The sequence below is a fragment of the Pygoscelis adeliae genome, unplaced genomic scaffold (assembly GCF_000699105.1).
Source record: "Pygoscelis adeliae isolate BGI_AS28 unplaced genomic scaffold, ASM69910v1 Scaffold411, whole genome shotgun sequence".
Taxonomy (NCBI): domain Eukaryota; kingdom Metazoa; phylum Chordata; class Aves; order Sphenisciformes; family Spheniscidae; genus Pygoscelis; species Pygoscelis adeliae.
Window position 1 is genome coordinate 1493467 of NW_008824111.1, and position 15808 is coordinate 1509274.

Below are 15808 nucleotides of genomic sequence, written 5' to 3' on the forward strand. Positions count from 1 at the left end.
CTCGCAGCCCAGAAGGCCAATCGTATCCTGGGCTGCATCCAAAGAAGCGTGGCCAGCACGTCGAGGGAGGGGATTCTGCCCCTCTACTCTGCTCTGGTGAGACCCCACCTGGAGTCCTGCATCCAGCTCTGGAGCCCTCAGCATAAGAAAGACACAGACCTGTTGGAGAGGGTCCAGAGAAGAGCCACGAAAATGATCAGGGGGATGGAACACCTCTCCTGTGAAGAAAGGCTGAGAGAGTTGGGGTTGTTCAGCCTGGAGAAGAAAAGGCTTCTGGGAGACCTTCTTGCAGCCTATCAGTACTTCAAGGGGGCTTATAAAAAAGATGATGGCAAACTTTTTAGCAGGGCCTGTTGCAACAGGACAAGGGGGAATGGCTTTAAACTAAAGGGGGGTAGATTTAGACTGGATGTAAGGAAGAGATTTTTTACACTGAGGGTGGTGAAACACTGGCACAGGTTGCCCAGAGAGGTGGTGGATGCCCCATCCCTGGAAACATTCCAGGTCAGGTTGGACGGGGCTCTGAGCAACCTGATTCAGTTGAGGATGTCCCTGCCCATAGCACGGGGGGTTGGACTAGATGACCTTTAGAGGTCCCTTCCAACCCAAACTATTGTATGATTCTATGATACATAGAGCATGTGACTGCAAAAGCTTCTTTTTTTTGCCCCCCCCCCCTTTTTAATAGGAAGCTCCTGGAAGAACAACCTTAGCTACATCACAACTTGTGGCCCATGTATTTTTCATCCACATTGATAGATGCTTTCAGCCATACAGTGCTTAGGGAAAGCATAGATGTGAGAAGCAGCTGGTAGTCTTTTACTACAGGAGACAAAGTCCTTTAAAAAAGTCACAAATCTAACCTATGCTGACAGACTAGGTCTGTGCATGCTCAGTCTACCTATGCTCAATCTGCATTAACTATGGGTGTTAGGCTTGCAAAGCTTCCAGTGAGTTTCACAGTTCAGGGTAAGGTGGTCTTATTGTATTAAGAATACAGACGGCAGGCATGTCTGGTCTTACGATGGGCTTACACGAACACACCCATGACAATGCAAACATAAAACTGAATCATTAAACGGAAAAATAACATGGCCTCTGCTGAAACCATGTTTCAGGGAACTTCAATTAAATGTGATAGTTTCATTATAGTTAAGACAAAATGTAAAACATTTTAAGTACCATTCAATTTGGTACTAGAATGTAGAGAAACTTTCTGTTCTATACGATGCCTCGAGAATTATGGCAGCTGAGGCACTTCAACAAGAGACAGAGCTAGCTGCCTTGCACTACGAATGCACGCCAGTCACAGAGACTTTGTACCTGGAAGTATTCATCTTTGCTCTAGCAGTCAATCAGATCACAAACTATAGTAAGCATCATTTAATACCATGAGACTTTTAGATACAGTTGGGTTAAATATTGTTCCTTTTTATTCCTGAATTTCTTAAATTTAGTTTTTCTGAAGTCTGTGTCAAGAGATTTTGAGACCTTATTTTAATAAATGTACAAGATCTATATAATTTGGTAGGTTGTTTTCTTTCAGCTTTTTCGTTTGCTATAGCAAGAAATAAATTATTGAACAATAAAAGCTACCTGAACTGAGAACTAGTAGGTCTTCTTGGGATGAAGATAAGCACATAATAATTAAGTATCATTTCATAACTGAATTATGCCACACATCATTGGTATGTGTTTTAAAGGATTCTGGATGAGTATTTGAAAAAATAAGTAATGGCATCATAATAAATCCATCAGAGTGAAAACCGCACTAACAAAATGTCTGATAAACATAATACAGCTTTGGGGTATTTGCTACTCAGTACCTTGGAAAGACTGCATTTTTCCAATTAGCTGAGTGGCATAAGATGCGATCTTGCTGGAGGCTGCTGCACTGCTGCAGCCACTGTCAGTCAACCCAGAAAAGTATAATTAAACTACTGAACCTTACTAATGAACTTTTCTTATGTTTATGTTCTTACATTGCAAAGAGCTTTCCAGCCTTTATGCCATACAAACGTAACTGGCTCTGTATGCTCCTTTGTGCCACTGGATCTTTCGCAAAATTTTACTGAAAGAAAACCTGGTAGTTCAGTACGACAGGTTTAAGCTGTCAGGTGTGATAAAGTTCAACATACCACCTGTTTTGTACCATATGAGAAAAAAACGACTAAAACAATGGGCCAAATGAATCTTTGGGCTGAACTACTTTCCTCAATTAAGATACATCAAATATTAGTTTCTTAGAAAATATGCAATAAAAATAAATTTGATTATTAAATTCTGATCTTCTGCACGTTCTTTGTCTAGCATCATCCCTTCTGCTATACTGACCAACACTGATCACAGTTAGTATTATGTGATTTACTGCAGTAACAAATAGTGAGATTCAGATTCTTAATAATGACATCAAAAGGTATAATTCTACAAGCTTTCCAACTTGTAAGCAGCTCTCTACCCACTTGAATAGTGACCACTGTGAAAGCCATCATGTGATGGCAACAGAGGAGTTAGACACTGCCCAAACTTTTAGCTACGCAACAAAACTGAAAATGTACTCACATAATACCTTTTAATATAAGAGGAAAAAATCTTGGTTCATAACTATATAAATAAATCCATGCAAATCAATCTAATCATCATTTCAAAGTTTTATATTGCTATCAATCACTACAGTATTATTCTAGAATAATACTCCCTACTAACATTGAAAAGGCAAATGATGTATCCTGGTCAGCTGTGTTGATTTCATTGAAAATGTTATTTTCATAGTTAAATTTTGAGCATAAATCTCAAATCTTTATTTAAAGTTTGGTTTCAAATGCTGAAGTTAAGCACCCAGGTTTCTGAAGAATCACACTGTTTAATCAAGGCATTCTTCAAGAAGAATGGAACTCTAAAAGCACTTTTCATAAAAATAACTATGAAAAAACACGAACAACAGTAGGCTACTAATCGGTGCTACCAAATGAACTTCATGCAAGCAGGAACTAAGGGCATGCTCTCAATCTCCTCTGAAGGGGGAGGGGTGGATGATATTGTATTTCCAATTCATTAAATGAAAATTTTATTGCAGAGGATTACACAATAACCAAAAAACCTGACACTGAAAAGAAAAATCCATCCTAATTAACATTCTCCCACTATCACTATATATTCATTTAACCTTTCTTCATGGCCCCGTCCTTCCAGATGGCCCAGCAAAAGAAAGGTTTTGGTGCATGACAGCAGGATAAACAAATCTGAATTCTTGCAAAATGAATGGTAAACCAAATCACACATTCAATCAACCATCACTGAAAACAGTTTGTCATTAAAGCTCACCAGATTAGAAAATACATTTTAGTTGATCTTAACAGCTACATGAGTCTTTTGAAGTACCCAGGGACTGGCTTTTCGAAAGCACCCAGAACTTCTCCATTTCTGCTCAAATTAAGAAAGCAAGCCTTGACCAGCATTTTCAAAACCCATGGATCCCAAGGCTTAGTATTGAAATATATTGAAATATTGAAATAGTATTTCAAGACAGAGCTCACACACACGCAGACCATATAAAAAAACCCCACAGTTCTCAATGCATAATATGCTTTTTATATGAAACGTTTTTAAAAGAAAGTAAACACCCATATTCTGCATAACCTAGAGTTTTAAGACAGGTTTTATAAGGCAAATCCAAGTAATATTTACGGCAATCTACATTTGGTATGGCACTGATACATGGCAACATGTAAAGATTCTCAATTTTATGTGTTCATTTTTTGAGTAAAAACTTCAGAAACAATTTTCAGGGTTTCCTTTCATATAGCAGCTATTGTCAAGGAATAAAACTGTAGATTAGCATTTTGTTACATTTACGTGCTCAATATTGGAGGAAATTAGTAATTCACATAGTTTACATACAGTCCATAAACTGGTTTTATAACCTAGGTTTGTTCATGTTTTTTTCAGAGCATTTAAAAATCAACTTTTACTCTATTCCAACAGTTTGTATGAAAAGTACAAACTTCTCCCACTTATCTTAAATGCTCACTTCAGATTTGAATTACAATTTTAATGTCAAATCTAACTACTTTCCCACCAACCATTCAACCGATTAGTAACTAATAAGATTATTCTATGTATTTGGAAGGACATAGATTTACTTTTATTGTGACCAGTCTCAAGTTTTGCAGGCATACCTTTATCAAGCAGGGACTACGGGAAAAGAACGGGGCGGGGGGAAGGGGGAGAGGGGTGCGTAGGGCAGGGAATCACTGCTCTTCACAGCACAATTAAACCGGTGGCGGGGGGTGGGGAAGCCTTCTACCAGTGCAGCACTATTGTTTGGGAGACTGACTTTAGGCTATAATAGAAAAACAACTCTTTCTGGTGTATGCTGTATCCCCCTAGGCAGTTTGCCAGTGAAGCACTACCAGCAAATCTTTAAGGAGAGACAAGACCTTAGTAGGAATTCCCCACAGGAACAAGCTTGCAACTTTGAACAAAGAAAAAACACTTCCTTTCATATGGGAATGATTAAGTACATCCTTTTGTAAGGCCTTCTGGTTTGGATAACTGAGAAGCTATCTCCTGCATTAAAAAAAAAAAGGGAAGTTATTTTTGCAGTGTCATTAACTGAAACCTGTAAAACTAAGTTGCAGACCACCTTCTCATAGTCTTGCATGCCAAACAGCCATTTTCATCTGTGCTGAAGTAGCTAGATCCTAAGTTGTATTGGGGCACACAAAATAAAGAAGAACAAGTACTAGTCTATGTTATTCCCAAACCTCTACAAACCCAAGTGACCCTTCTACCAGTTGGAAATTGCCAGTCATCTTGGTCATCTTTTTCTTTCAGGAATGTCCCTTTTCCTAAGCAAGAGTGTGAAATAAAATTTCTGTTTCATTCTCCACTAGAGGTGGACTTGACACATGCAATTATGTTTACCAAAAAAAATTCGAGAGCTATTTCATTCTACTGGTATAGCGCAGAGCAGACAGAACAGCCTAGGAACTGGCTGCAGGACAAAGTGAGTGTAAAACACTACTAACTCAGAATTTTCATCTATTTTGCAGAGGTGTGCATTACAACACAAAGGAAAAAAGTTTTCTAAATACATGATCTGCACTGATAAAAGTCAAAGCAATCCATAATTAGCTAATGCATACTACTGGAAGTCTTGGGCTGCCAGTAATATAAAAAAATTGAAATATGAAGATAGGGCTGAGTACAGCATTATAATATTTTTTAATAATTCCCTTGCAGAAATGTCATCTATTAAGGAATTCTTGCAGTTGTGCAAAGCTTGCTTACTAATGCATACTGTCTCACCTAATAACCAAACAGCTTTACTATTAATTTTCAGAAAGGTAAGTCAGGCTGTTCCAGTATTTAAATAGTTACTTCATGGGTTTTTGAATGAGAAAATAGATGCCAGGGTAATTGATGTACATTAAAAATAGCAAAAAAAATTATCAAAACTATCCCTCAGAGCATTTACATATGCATATAGACACAAACACTGATGAGGAGAGAATTCAAGCCTCTTCATTTTTAAGCCTGTGTGAAAAGGAAAAGGACAGCTCCTAACATGTATTTTTTTCAAAATTAAACTACTGACTTTCTCTCAGGCCCTCCTGACTACTCATACACAGAGCTATAAACACATTTCACTGACTTGAATCAACATGCAACATAAAATTCCTGGTATATCAGTTACAATTAGATCCAATATTTTTGAATCTTTTTTCAAATTAAACTTAATGACATTTTCCCTTACAAAGGATTAATCTAGTGCCTTTAGTACCAGTAGTTAGGTGCTTGGCTAAATACACACAAAACATTGTAATGTCTCCATCATGTTTACCCGCATGCAAAATGAAGTATTTTCAGTAGAGTCCAAATTATCTTGCATCTTTCCTCAAAAGTTTACTTGGGTGACTTTTATACCAGCTAGCAGAGACATTAGGAGAGAGCATTAGCTAAGAATCCAAAAGTAGAAAAAGATTGGAAACACACTAACAAAAAGTTATTTAGACTGGAAGATGTTCTAAGTGAGGAGAGAGACACCCAGGCCTCAAAGACCCCTGAACTGAAAAAGTAAACACAGCAAAGACAGTAGATATACATGGAAGTCTTTCTAAAATACATCATAGAACATTTAGCAATTAAACAAAAATCTTTATTAAATAATTCTAAATGTGGTTAAAATTAATAACATTCTACAACAATATTTTCAGATAAGCTACGTATAAAGGATAACTGGGTGCAAGGTAAAAACCAAAAACCTTTTCAATGGGTGGATTAATTAGTCATGTGGTCTTAGAACTGAATGAGTCATGGGGTTCCTAATGAGATAAGGATGGGAAGCCTGACACCTCTAAATCAAGAGTTCAACCAGTTCTTCTCAGAGTACCCTCCTGCTGTGCCCTAGATTGAAGGCACAACTAACAGTTCAGGGACAACACGGGCTTTCCTACTGCTGGAGGCACTGAAAAATCCACCTAAATCTACTTACAGAGGAAATCTTTGCCTGAAAAATAGGACACAAACAGTTACCTTTTTGTAGCAGCGTCCCCCCACTATGGTTCTCCCAGTCCCAACTGCCTGGGAGAAAGAAGAGGTGTCCAGGACCATCACCTCACCTACTCTGTAAGCACAGGCTGGAGAGACCTTCTTTTAATGCAGCACCTCACTCAGAGGGTTCCTCAGTGACAACGGTAGTCAGAAACAAGGCTGAAGAATCCTGCTATCAGGGACATAGAGTCTTTAATTATCATCAGGTTCCAGCCCTTTATGCATTAGGGTCAAGCCCATTACTCACATGACTTTGCACTTGCCAATTTCCTGTAATTTATGCAAGTAAGTCTCCCAAAATGCACAGGCTGTCAATCTCATCTCAAGTAGAACGGTGTCGCCAGTGAAAACCTTCAGGGTCTAGTCACAATAGATGCAGTACACCCAAAGCAGACTCAACTCAAACTTCAGGGGTCTAGTTTTCATAGACTTAGTATGGATGCCTTCTTATTGTTCACATTTAGTTATTTAAAAAAAAAAAAAACCTACCAAAACATCTTAATTACGGCCAAAATCCAGACTCATACTGTGCCAATCTGCCTGCACATTGTAAAGCCCAGTGCTAGCCAGACCAATGGGAAAGTCAGTAGGAGGCAAAGCACAGGGGAACAGAACATGGTACAGCAGGATGATACAAGAAAGAGCATTGAGGTATGAGAGTGAGATAGAGTAAAACATGCTGCAGATGAGGACAAATAGGAGTAAACACAGAGGGAAGCCAGAAGGCAGAGACAAAAGATAACAAGAAAGAAAGGAAGGAATGGGAAGTTAAAGACAAAAGACATGAAGGGAAATAACACAGATGGGGGGAAAAAAAATGAAAAGACAGAAACAGAAGGAAGATATAGACAGGAAACCCATCCTGCCAGAAACTGCTTCTTATCAAGCTCAGACAAGAAACACTGCCAAAAGAAGAGCTGAATCAAGCATGGAAAGTTCAGATCACCTGAAACTTCTGAAGGCAGATGAAAGAAACTACATTAAAATATGAACGAAGTAGTGAGCTTATGAGGATTTCATCCCAGAGTACACCAGCCCTGTTCTGCTGCAAAAGGGGGAAAAAAAAATTCTTTGGTTCAATAATAGTTTCACACATCTACTTGCAGAAGAACTGGGCCCACTTGTGAAAAAATGTTAATTGATTACGGACTAATTATTAATTAAATAGAATTCGGGATCAAGTTCAATAACTGTTTTTAACATTCATTAGTCTGTATTGCACTCTATGCAGCACAGAAATACATGACAGAACTGGTCCATTCAAAGTAGAGAAGATCCCTTCCTCCTGCCTCTCCCAGCACACACCAGAGACACACGTCAAGGTGTTTTTAGACAAAGGATTAGATAAACTTTCCCACAGAACACAGGACTAACACTGGAAAGTGGTCAAGCACAGTCCAGTCTGAATTTAATTCTGCACTTCTGCTTTGTTTGAAATGCATTGTTTTGTATCACCCAGTACTAACACATCATTCTTGAGAGAGAACAAGGATGACCATGAATCCACTGTGCAAGAAGATAGCTGTAGTGCACCCTTTACTCTCAGAGAATGGCAAAAAGGCAAAACAGAATCTAAGCTTGTCTACTCAGAAGATGAAAAGACAGATGAAAAACCTAATAATAAAAGAGACTCCTATCCTACATCAGTGATTACCATCTGCTTAATTTAGTCACAGGTATCATGAAGAAACCCTTTCTTGCTTCCCTAAGTTATCAGAACTATCTCATATAGCATGCTGCTGGCTCCATCACAAAAACGTCAATAATCACAACTTGCATCTCAGCAAAGATGAGTGACCAACACAGAAACACACAATTGTCCCATCCTTACACTTAGCCTGTACTGTCAATTTTCTGTAAGTCTACTGTTCCAAAAACAAGGGTGTGGAACCTTCCCACAGACATCTCTTAAGATATTAAAGATTAAAAATTGACTCAAATTCAAGAATAACAGATACCCAAGATACATATTATTTTTAAAAAATACATAAATATGCATACATTTGATTTACTATTTCTCTTAAGATACATCTACCTGTTTCTTAAAATGTCTGTTATATTTTTGGTTAATTTGTGCTAAAATATATTTTGCCATTACTACTGCCACATGTAACTGACTGTGTTGATTAGACACCACATGTTGAAACATTCATGAGAAAGCAAGAACAGGGCTCACTCACAGCTCAACCAGCAGTTAGGTGGCTGACATACGGTCAGTGTTTCACTGGCTCAGTCACAGGTGAAGACAGACTCAGAAATTGTATCTCAGGTTTCTCTTACAAGTCTTGGAAATTCCATCATACAGAAGCTGTTTTCTAACATCCCATCACAAAGGGGAATGAATACCTGTTCTGCATGTACACCCTTGGATTGAGGTTGCCACTGCAGACTTCCTAAAGTCATAAAGGATGAACACTTCGACTGCTCAATTTCTCACATATGCAGTCTTCTCCCTAGCCCAAGCAAAACTGGAAAAGTTTCCATTTCTAGTTCCCACTTAGCAGTGTTCCACTGGTTTTTGCCCTCTTGTACCATTGCTTCCTCTTTCCATGGCTGATTACAAATCATGTGTATTTTGTATTCATGAAAAAAACCCCACATGCATATTTAATTTTTCTGTTTACAAATTAAAAAAAAATCTGAGCCAGTTCAGCTAGCTGATGGAAAGCAATTAATCTATTCAACTCAATGAAGCAAAATTGATTTACCCCCTAAGAACCAAGCCCTAGCTATAATATCCACATGCAAACTAAAATTTATAAAGCTGAACTTTTGGGGTTTACATAATGAGGAAGTGAAGGCACTGGAGGCAGACCATGTTCCTGTTCCTCACTCTGGTCTCTCCTCCCCCAAGACACTAAATGATACAAGTGCTGCAATCTGTACAATGTCAATGGATGCCTGTGTCCAGAGAGAGGAAAGGGGGGAGAAGGGGCTATGGGGTTGATAGGACCAAACACCTGGGCTGGAAGGAGAGAGGAAATTATCTTGTTCTCCTCAACTTTTTAATTTGAATTAAAGCCAGAGTGAGGTACAGTCTCCTAGCAAGATCAAACTGGCAATGTAGGGCTCATGGAAGACAAACATGTCTACATGCAGGGGGCTAAAATCCTACCAAACCTATTCATAAGATTTAATACTGATTTTTAAGATTTGGTCTTTTTTAAGACCAGTATCACAAAAGATCTGAACAATATTCAATCTCTACTTCCACTGTAAGACAACTGACAGCTCTCTCTCTCTCTCAAATACGTATCTATACACACACCTCAAGCATCAGAAAATGCATGCTCAAGCAGGTTCCCAAGCATGCCTGAGGATTTCTAACTCCCCTCTTCTATGATATGCCCTCTCAGTACACTTGAACCCACACTAAGAGTTCAACAAAGGAAGTGGGTCTACACTAGGAAAAATGCCAGCGAAATGCTAGAGGAAGATACATGAACTCAGATCACTGGTTAGTGTATTTCATTATGTAGAACCTTAGTCATAAGAAAAGCCAATGCTGCTCATTCCAGAACTATTTATTTTATTAGATTAGGTACACAGGATGTGCCTCTGTGTTCCCTTACCGGGCTTAAATCTGTCCCAGCACCTTAAAGTAGGTTGTCAGGATAAATTCTGTTCTCTGAGCAAACTTAGTGGAATTACTCAATATCAGTATAAACAGGATGCAAATTTAAATGGGAATTTGAGAGAATTTAAATGGCCAAGTAAACTTTATATACATATAATCGGGGGTGTTCAAGACCCTTTCTACTTAAAACGGATAAGGATCTCTCAACTAAAAAAAAAATGTAATTTATTTTTGCTTAGACTAACCTGGCCACATTAGCTAAAAAAAAAGAAAAACCATCAGGGATGAAAATGTCCATTTCTTTCTAAATACTAGCGCACTGCAGAATTAGGTCAGAAATAGCAGATGTTAGCCTAACAAAACTAATGCTAAAAACACTTCTTTCAAAATGATTAGCCTCTGACACAAGTAACTGCTTTTACACTTTTTATGTAATGCTTTATGAAATTAGTTATTAGCGGATCTCCTGGTGGATTGACAGCTATGGAGATTTGTGCCCTGAATTTCTCGGGGTGGGGTGGGGGGGAGAAAGGAGAGATAAAGACTGTTGGTTAGATGCACAGCTGCATAAATCGTTCTTTACATTGACCTGAATTATTCTGCCTTTCGCCAGCATTTTTTTATTGTCCATATTTGCTTAATCTTGATAAACAAAAAATATGTAAAATGGGTCATATGCACAGAATAATTACTTTTAGAAAAATAAAAAAAGCTTACACACCACAAATTACACAAACATGTTCATAAATAGAAGACCTCATATCAACCTAAACTTTCCACGTAAAATAATCCAAATTTACCTACTTACTGGTATCCAATTCTTTATTTCATGAACAAACCTCCCCCCCAAAAAAGAAGTCACATGCAGATTGAGTGCACAGGACCACTGAACTCCACTATTTCAAGATGGTGTCTAGTATAAACAATGAAATTATTGCAATGTAATTCAATATTACCCTTGAGTGTGATAGCCTTTATAAGTTTTAATAAAATAGAGAATTAGAACAAAATTAGTTTTCATGATATTTTCAAGCACAACGCTAGTACACTATTTTCAATCGAAGAAATACATCTCTACACACTACTTCCTGCAGTACCATCCCTTTTTGAAAGATCACTTGTACCAGCAATGACTGCTTTTAAAATTCACATTGATGTTCCTACCACTTTAAAATGTATTAATGTAAAATTTCCCACCATCCTCTCATTAAAAACTAAAATATCTAGTACAATATTCAGCTAAATAACACCATTAAAAATTGAAAACAGACAACAAGTATACTAGGAAAGGCAATAAAACTTCAGGACTGAAACAAGTGTCAGAAACACAGTAACAGCTAGTAAATATATTTAATCACTATAAGCAATAGAAATTCAAATTAAAGTTTTTATACCACACAAATATACATATACATGCAGCATAATATTAATGTACATTCTCCTCCAAAGAATATTACTGCTGAAAAAATCTTATTTTAAACATAAGGGAGCACATATTAAAACTGAAAAAAAAACCCCAAAGCAATTCCATATACATTTTATTTTAAAGTATCACTATATACCAATCTGATTTTTTTTACTAAAATTATCTATACTTAGTACAGTCTCAAATACTAGCCGCTAATCATGACCATCAATTTAAAAGTGCAGCAAACAAACAGAAAATAAAAACTCAAGAGTACTTACCAAATTATGATTAGTTGAATTAGAATCATCTTCTGGGAATGGGATGTAAACAGCTAAGGCCACACAATTGGCAAAAATAGACAGTAGTATAAATATGTCAAATGGTCTGGAAAATCTTGTTAAGGAATTCATGAATTATGAATATCTACAAACTTTTAAGTCTAGCTCTCCTTTCAGCATCAACACTTGTAAAACAAGTCTTACTTTTAAGGCAATCTTTTGACTGATAACTATGACAAACATTTCATCACCTTTAGTTAGATCACTATACCATATTATTTTCCATCACAATGATCTTTCAACGTCCTCTTCTTTTTGAAAAAAAGAGAAGACTATTACTCTTGCTGCCACAGAGCACTTTATATTAAATTCCAGAGATGAATATAATTATACAGTCTTAAATCAATATGTGGTCATCATGATGGGTAAGGAATACTTACTGAGCTCTTCTGTCCTCATATGCTCACATAAGTCTCACTAATGTTAACAGAAATGTGTTTGTCCAAAGGAGGAAAATAATTTGGAGTCTAGTTCATAGTAGGATATGAGAAAGATTCCCAGCAAATCACAGCTGTTCTCCTGTACGAGAGCTGGAAAGCTGTACAATGGACGCAGGAAAATTCTGAGACCCTCTTCATGTCTCTGACAGCTAGACTCTGGAACAAGTTTGCTTTGGCCAGGACAGATGAAAGTTTAGGTGAGTAGACTGGGGAATGGAATATCATTACTGGCTTGGCAACCACGCATACCAAGAGGCTATAGGCTTTCACACTGACAACAGCATGAATTGCAGCTGCACTTTTTATACCATATCTGGATGACAGCAGTTGAAACCTAGAGATACCTTTTGTCTTCCAGAAAGAAAAATATTTCTTAAGATTCATGCCTATGAAGTTCATCCTTCAGTTTATCATTAATTTGCCTTTCCCTCAAAGTATTTCATTATTTTCTTTTAACTATGAACACGGAGGTACCCAGATGAACGTATTTGTGGAAGTTTGGAAAGGGAGTATTTTGGGCTTTACCTATGATTTTTGACAGCCTTTCCTCTATTCAATGCACAACTTCCTGATACGCGTCCATGCGAGTCACATAAAAGACTGAGGGAAGAGTACTGAATATACTCCAAGGAAGAGTACCAAATATACTCAAAAGCATATATTTTTGTCAGTTTAAAATCTTTTTCCTGACAAAAACTCCTACAAAGCCCATATGCCCCTTAAGATCTGTTAAATTTTGTTTGTTGCCCTACAAGAAATTTGCCACCTCAAGGGCTGAGTTTATGTTCACAAAGCCTATCAACATCAACAGCTGCTGTGTTGTGTACAAAATAAAGTTACAACACACATCTTAACATGCAGCATTCTCCAGACTGAAATGAACAAATGATACTAGCGCAAGACTGACAACCTTATTTTATGACGTAGTGCTACTGGGACAAATTCTGCCCGAGTTATTCCACTCTAGATCCATAGTAATTTCATTTAACTGACCTTAGCCAAGGAGAGGCCAATTTACTGAAATTAGTTGGACTTCTACCAGTTTAAATGAAAGCAGAATCTTTCATATGCAATTGAATTATGTTCAAAGAATTGAAAAAACCAAGCCTTATAAATGAGTAACAGTTCCTATTGCCAGGTTGGCTGTTCTGTTTAAAGTAACAAAATCAGTTTTACTTCAGTAATCTACTCTTGAACAGCTGTTTCCCGTTACAGGGATGTTGCCATGGCTAATAGGCAAACATTTTTCTACTCATACCTCAACAAAACTATTTTCTATTTCAAACCTTTTCTTGAGAAATAATATACCAAATCAACATGCTATCAGTTCTGCCAAAGAAATCCACATACTTCCACATCACAACCACTGAACTAAAGATAAAGCAATCCTTCCCAGCATACAAGTCATCATGAATACAGGCCAGTATATCTGATCTCCTATCTAGAGATGTACACGCTTCCAAATGTTTGGAGGTAGACATATGTTGTGAAAGTTCAGAGATTAATATATTTCAGACACTTGCATGTACTTAGAATGAGTCCTTGGCTTAACTAAAAATCTTCCCTACTTTTAGTACTTGCAAAAAATAATCTTTTTTAAAAGATTTCTATATCTGACTCATTTGCCCTAATGGCAATACACCAAATTGTAATATGGAAGACACAGGTTTGACATCTTAGGTCATCTCCCAATTAACACTGCTAGATGCACTCCTATCCATTCAACCTTATTTGGAAGGGCAACAAATGCAATACAGAGATTTGCTGGAATATAATGTAAGCTTGTAACTTTAAAAAGTTCTGAAAGCGTTCCCCCATCTCCTCCAAGAAAAAAGGAACAGCTATGAGCTCTTCTCTGACTTCGAACTACTTACTTCAGTAAAATGATACTCTAGGTCATTATGACACAAATAAAGAGGATATCTTTAACAGCAATTTAAGCAAATTTAACTACCATCAACATTAATGACAGTTACCCACGTGCAAGTGAACTCATGTTAGCTGTGATGCTATAAGAGATGCTGTAAAACATGCCCTTGATGCATTAAGAAAACGCAAGGAACAGCCTGTGAAAATGAAACTGAACCAAAGGATACTTCCATTCTACTAGACTAATGCAGGCTCTTCGTATTGGGTTGTTGAGGGATAAACAGAAAAGGGCACGGGGTGGCCGACTATTAGACGTATTACCCTGTTTTTTGCTCTTGGCATATTGCTGGCGTTTTCTTTGGGACAGAGACCCTACAGGCTGGGCTGTGGTGGTACTCATATTTTGGGCAGCCTTTGCTTGTCTAGCAGCATCAATTGCAGCTTGCCAAGATAGAACAGTTTGCTTGGATGGTGCTGAACTGTTTGACTGAATAGCTGGTCCGTCACCAGGGAGAGGAATTCTGGTGCTACTTGCATAGTTCGCCTCTGTGGGACAAAAGAAAAAAGTATTTGGTTATAAATTTTTATGCTAAAACGTGTCACACTATTTCTGACAAAAAGATTATTTTAAGACCTCTTGGCAGCATGATGCTTCCATTACACATACTACAGAGACAATTGTATGCGTGTATATATGTGATTGAACAGTAGCAAAAAATGCTCAGGAATCCGTACTACAACTTCAAGTTTAATCCAAACATCAAGACAAGTGCTACACAAACACTTCATGTTTTGATTCTTCCACTTACTGCATTTTTTCCTAACTGGATGGCAGCTTTTCTGTCACCATGTTTATCCAATAAAACATAGCTACTCAACATCAACTTTGCTGTAGTACCATAGCATTTACTATTTTCTCACTTCATTTTGGTCAAAAAAGTAGTTGTTTGAACAATGTTTAAGTATTTTAATTAAGAATAACCAACCCCAAGGGGGGGGGGGGGGGGGCAGGGGGAAGTCCTGTAAGCAAGTTAAATCTTGCCCTAATCTGCATTTTCAAAGAAAAATGCATGGATGCCTCCCACAAGTGAGAAATCCAATATTGGTCTGCTGATAAACACGTTAATAAAGCACTGGTACCTTTCACACTAGAAATTACAACCGTGAAACCACTATAAAGGGATGGGGTTTGTTTTTGCTTTTTCACAAGGATTTACAAAATAAACTGCACCTTCCAAACAACAATAAAGTCCTTTTTATCCAGATGACAGCAAAAGCGGCAAAACACCACCTCCTCACAAGCATCTTTCCTCGCGAGCTCTTTGACTAGAGCAACAGTCTACTCCTACACGCACCTGTAGGAAGGAGAGACTCCTAAGTGAAATTCAAAACTTGAAGATGCCTGGGTGGGGAAAAAAAATGGAGGAACGGCACAATATACGTGCTGGGAATTAGGGCTGGCAGGCGGGATGACTGTGAAATGGATCTACCCAGGCAGGAGAGGAAAACAGCTCTCCAGCGATCGCTGCTCGTCAAACAGAGGAGAGCCACAAAAAGCACACCCCTCCTTTTCTAGACGGGGGGAAACAGGCAACGAGAAAGACGCGAGAGCCGCGAACAT

At 37.8% G+C, this 15808-nt stretch overlaps 1 protein-coding gene across 1 annotated transcript in view; it reads right to left on the reverse strand.

The window, feature by feature from the left end:
- CACNA1D (calcium channel, voltage-dependent, L type, alpha 1D subunit) overlaps positions 1-15808 on the reverse strand; it is a 207631-nt gene that overhangs the window by 190546 nt on the left and 1277 nt on the right. Inside the window, exons 2-3 of the mRNA XM_009334220.1 lie at positions 14415-14733; positions 11819-11924 (exon numbers count right to left, since the gene is read on the reverse strand). Of these exons, the coding sequence (XP_009332495.1) occupies positions 11819-11924; positions 14415-14733 (425 nt within the window). The remainder of the gene's footprint in view (positions 1-11818; positions 11925-14414; positions 14734-15808) is intronic.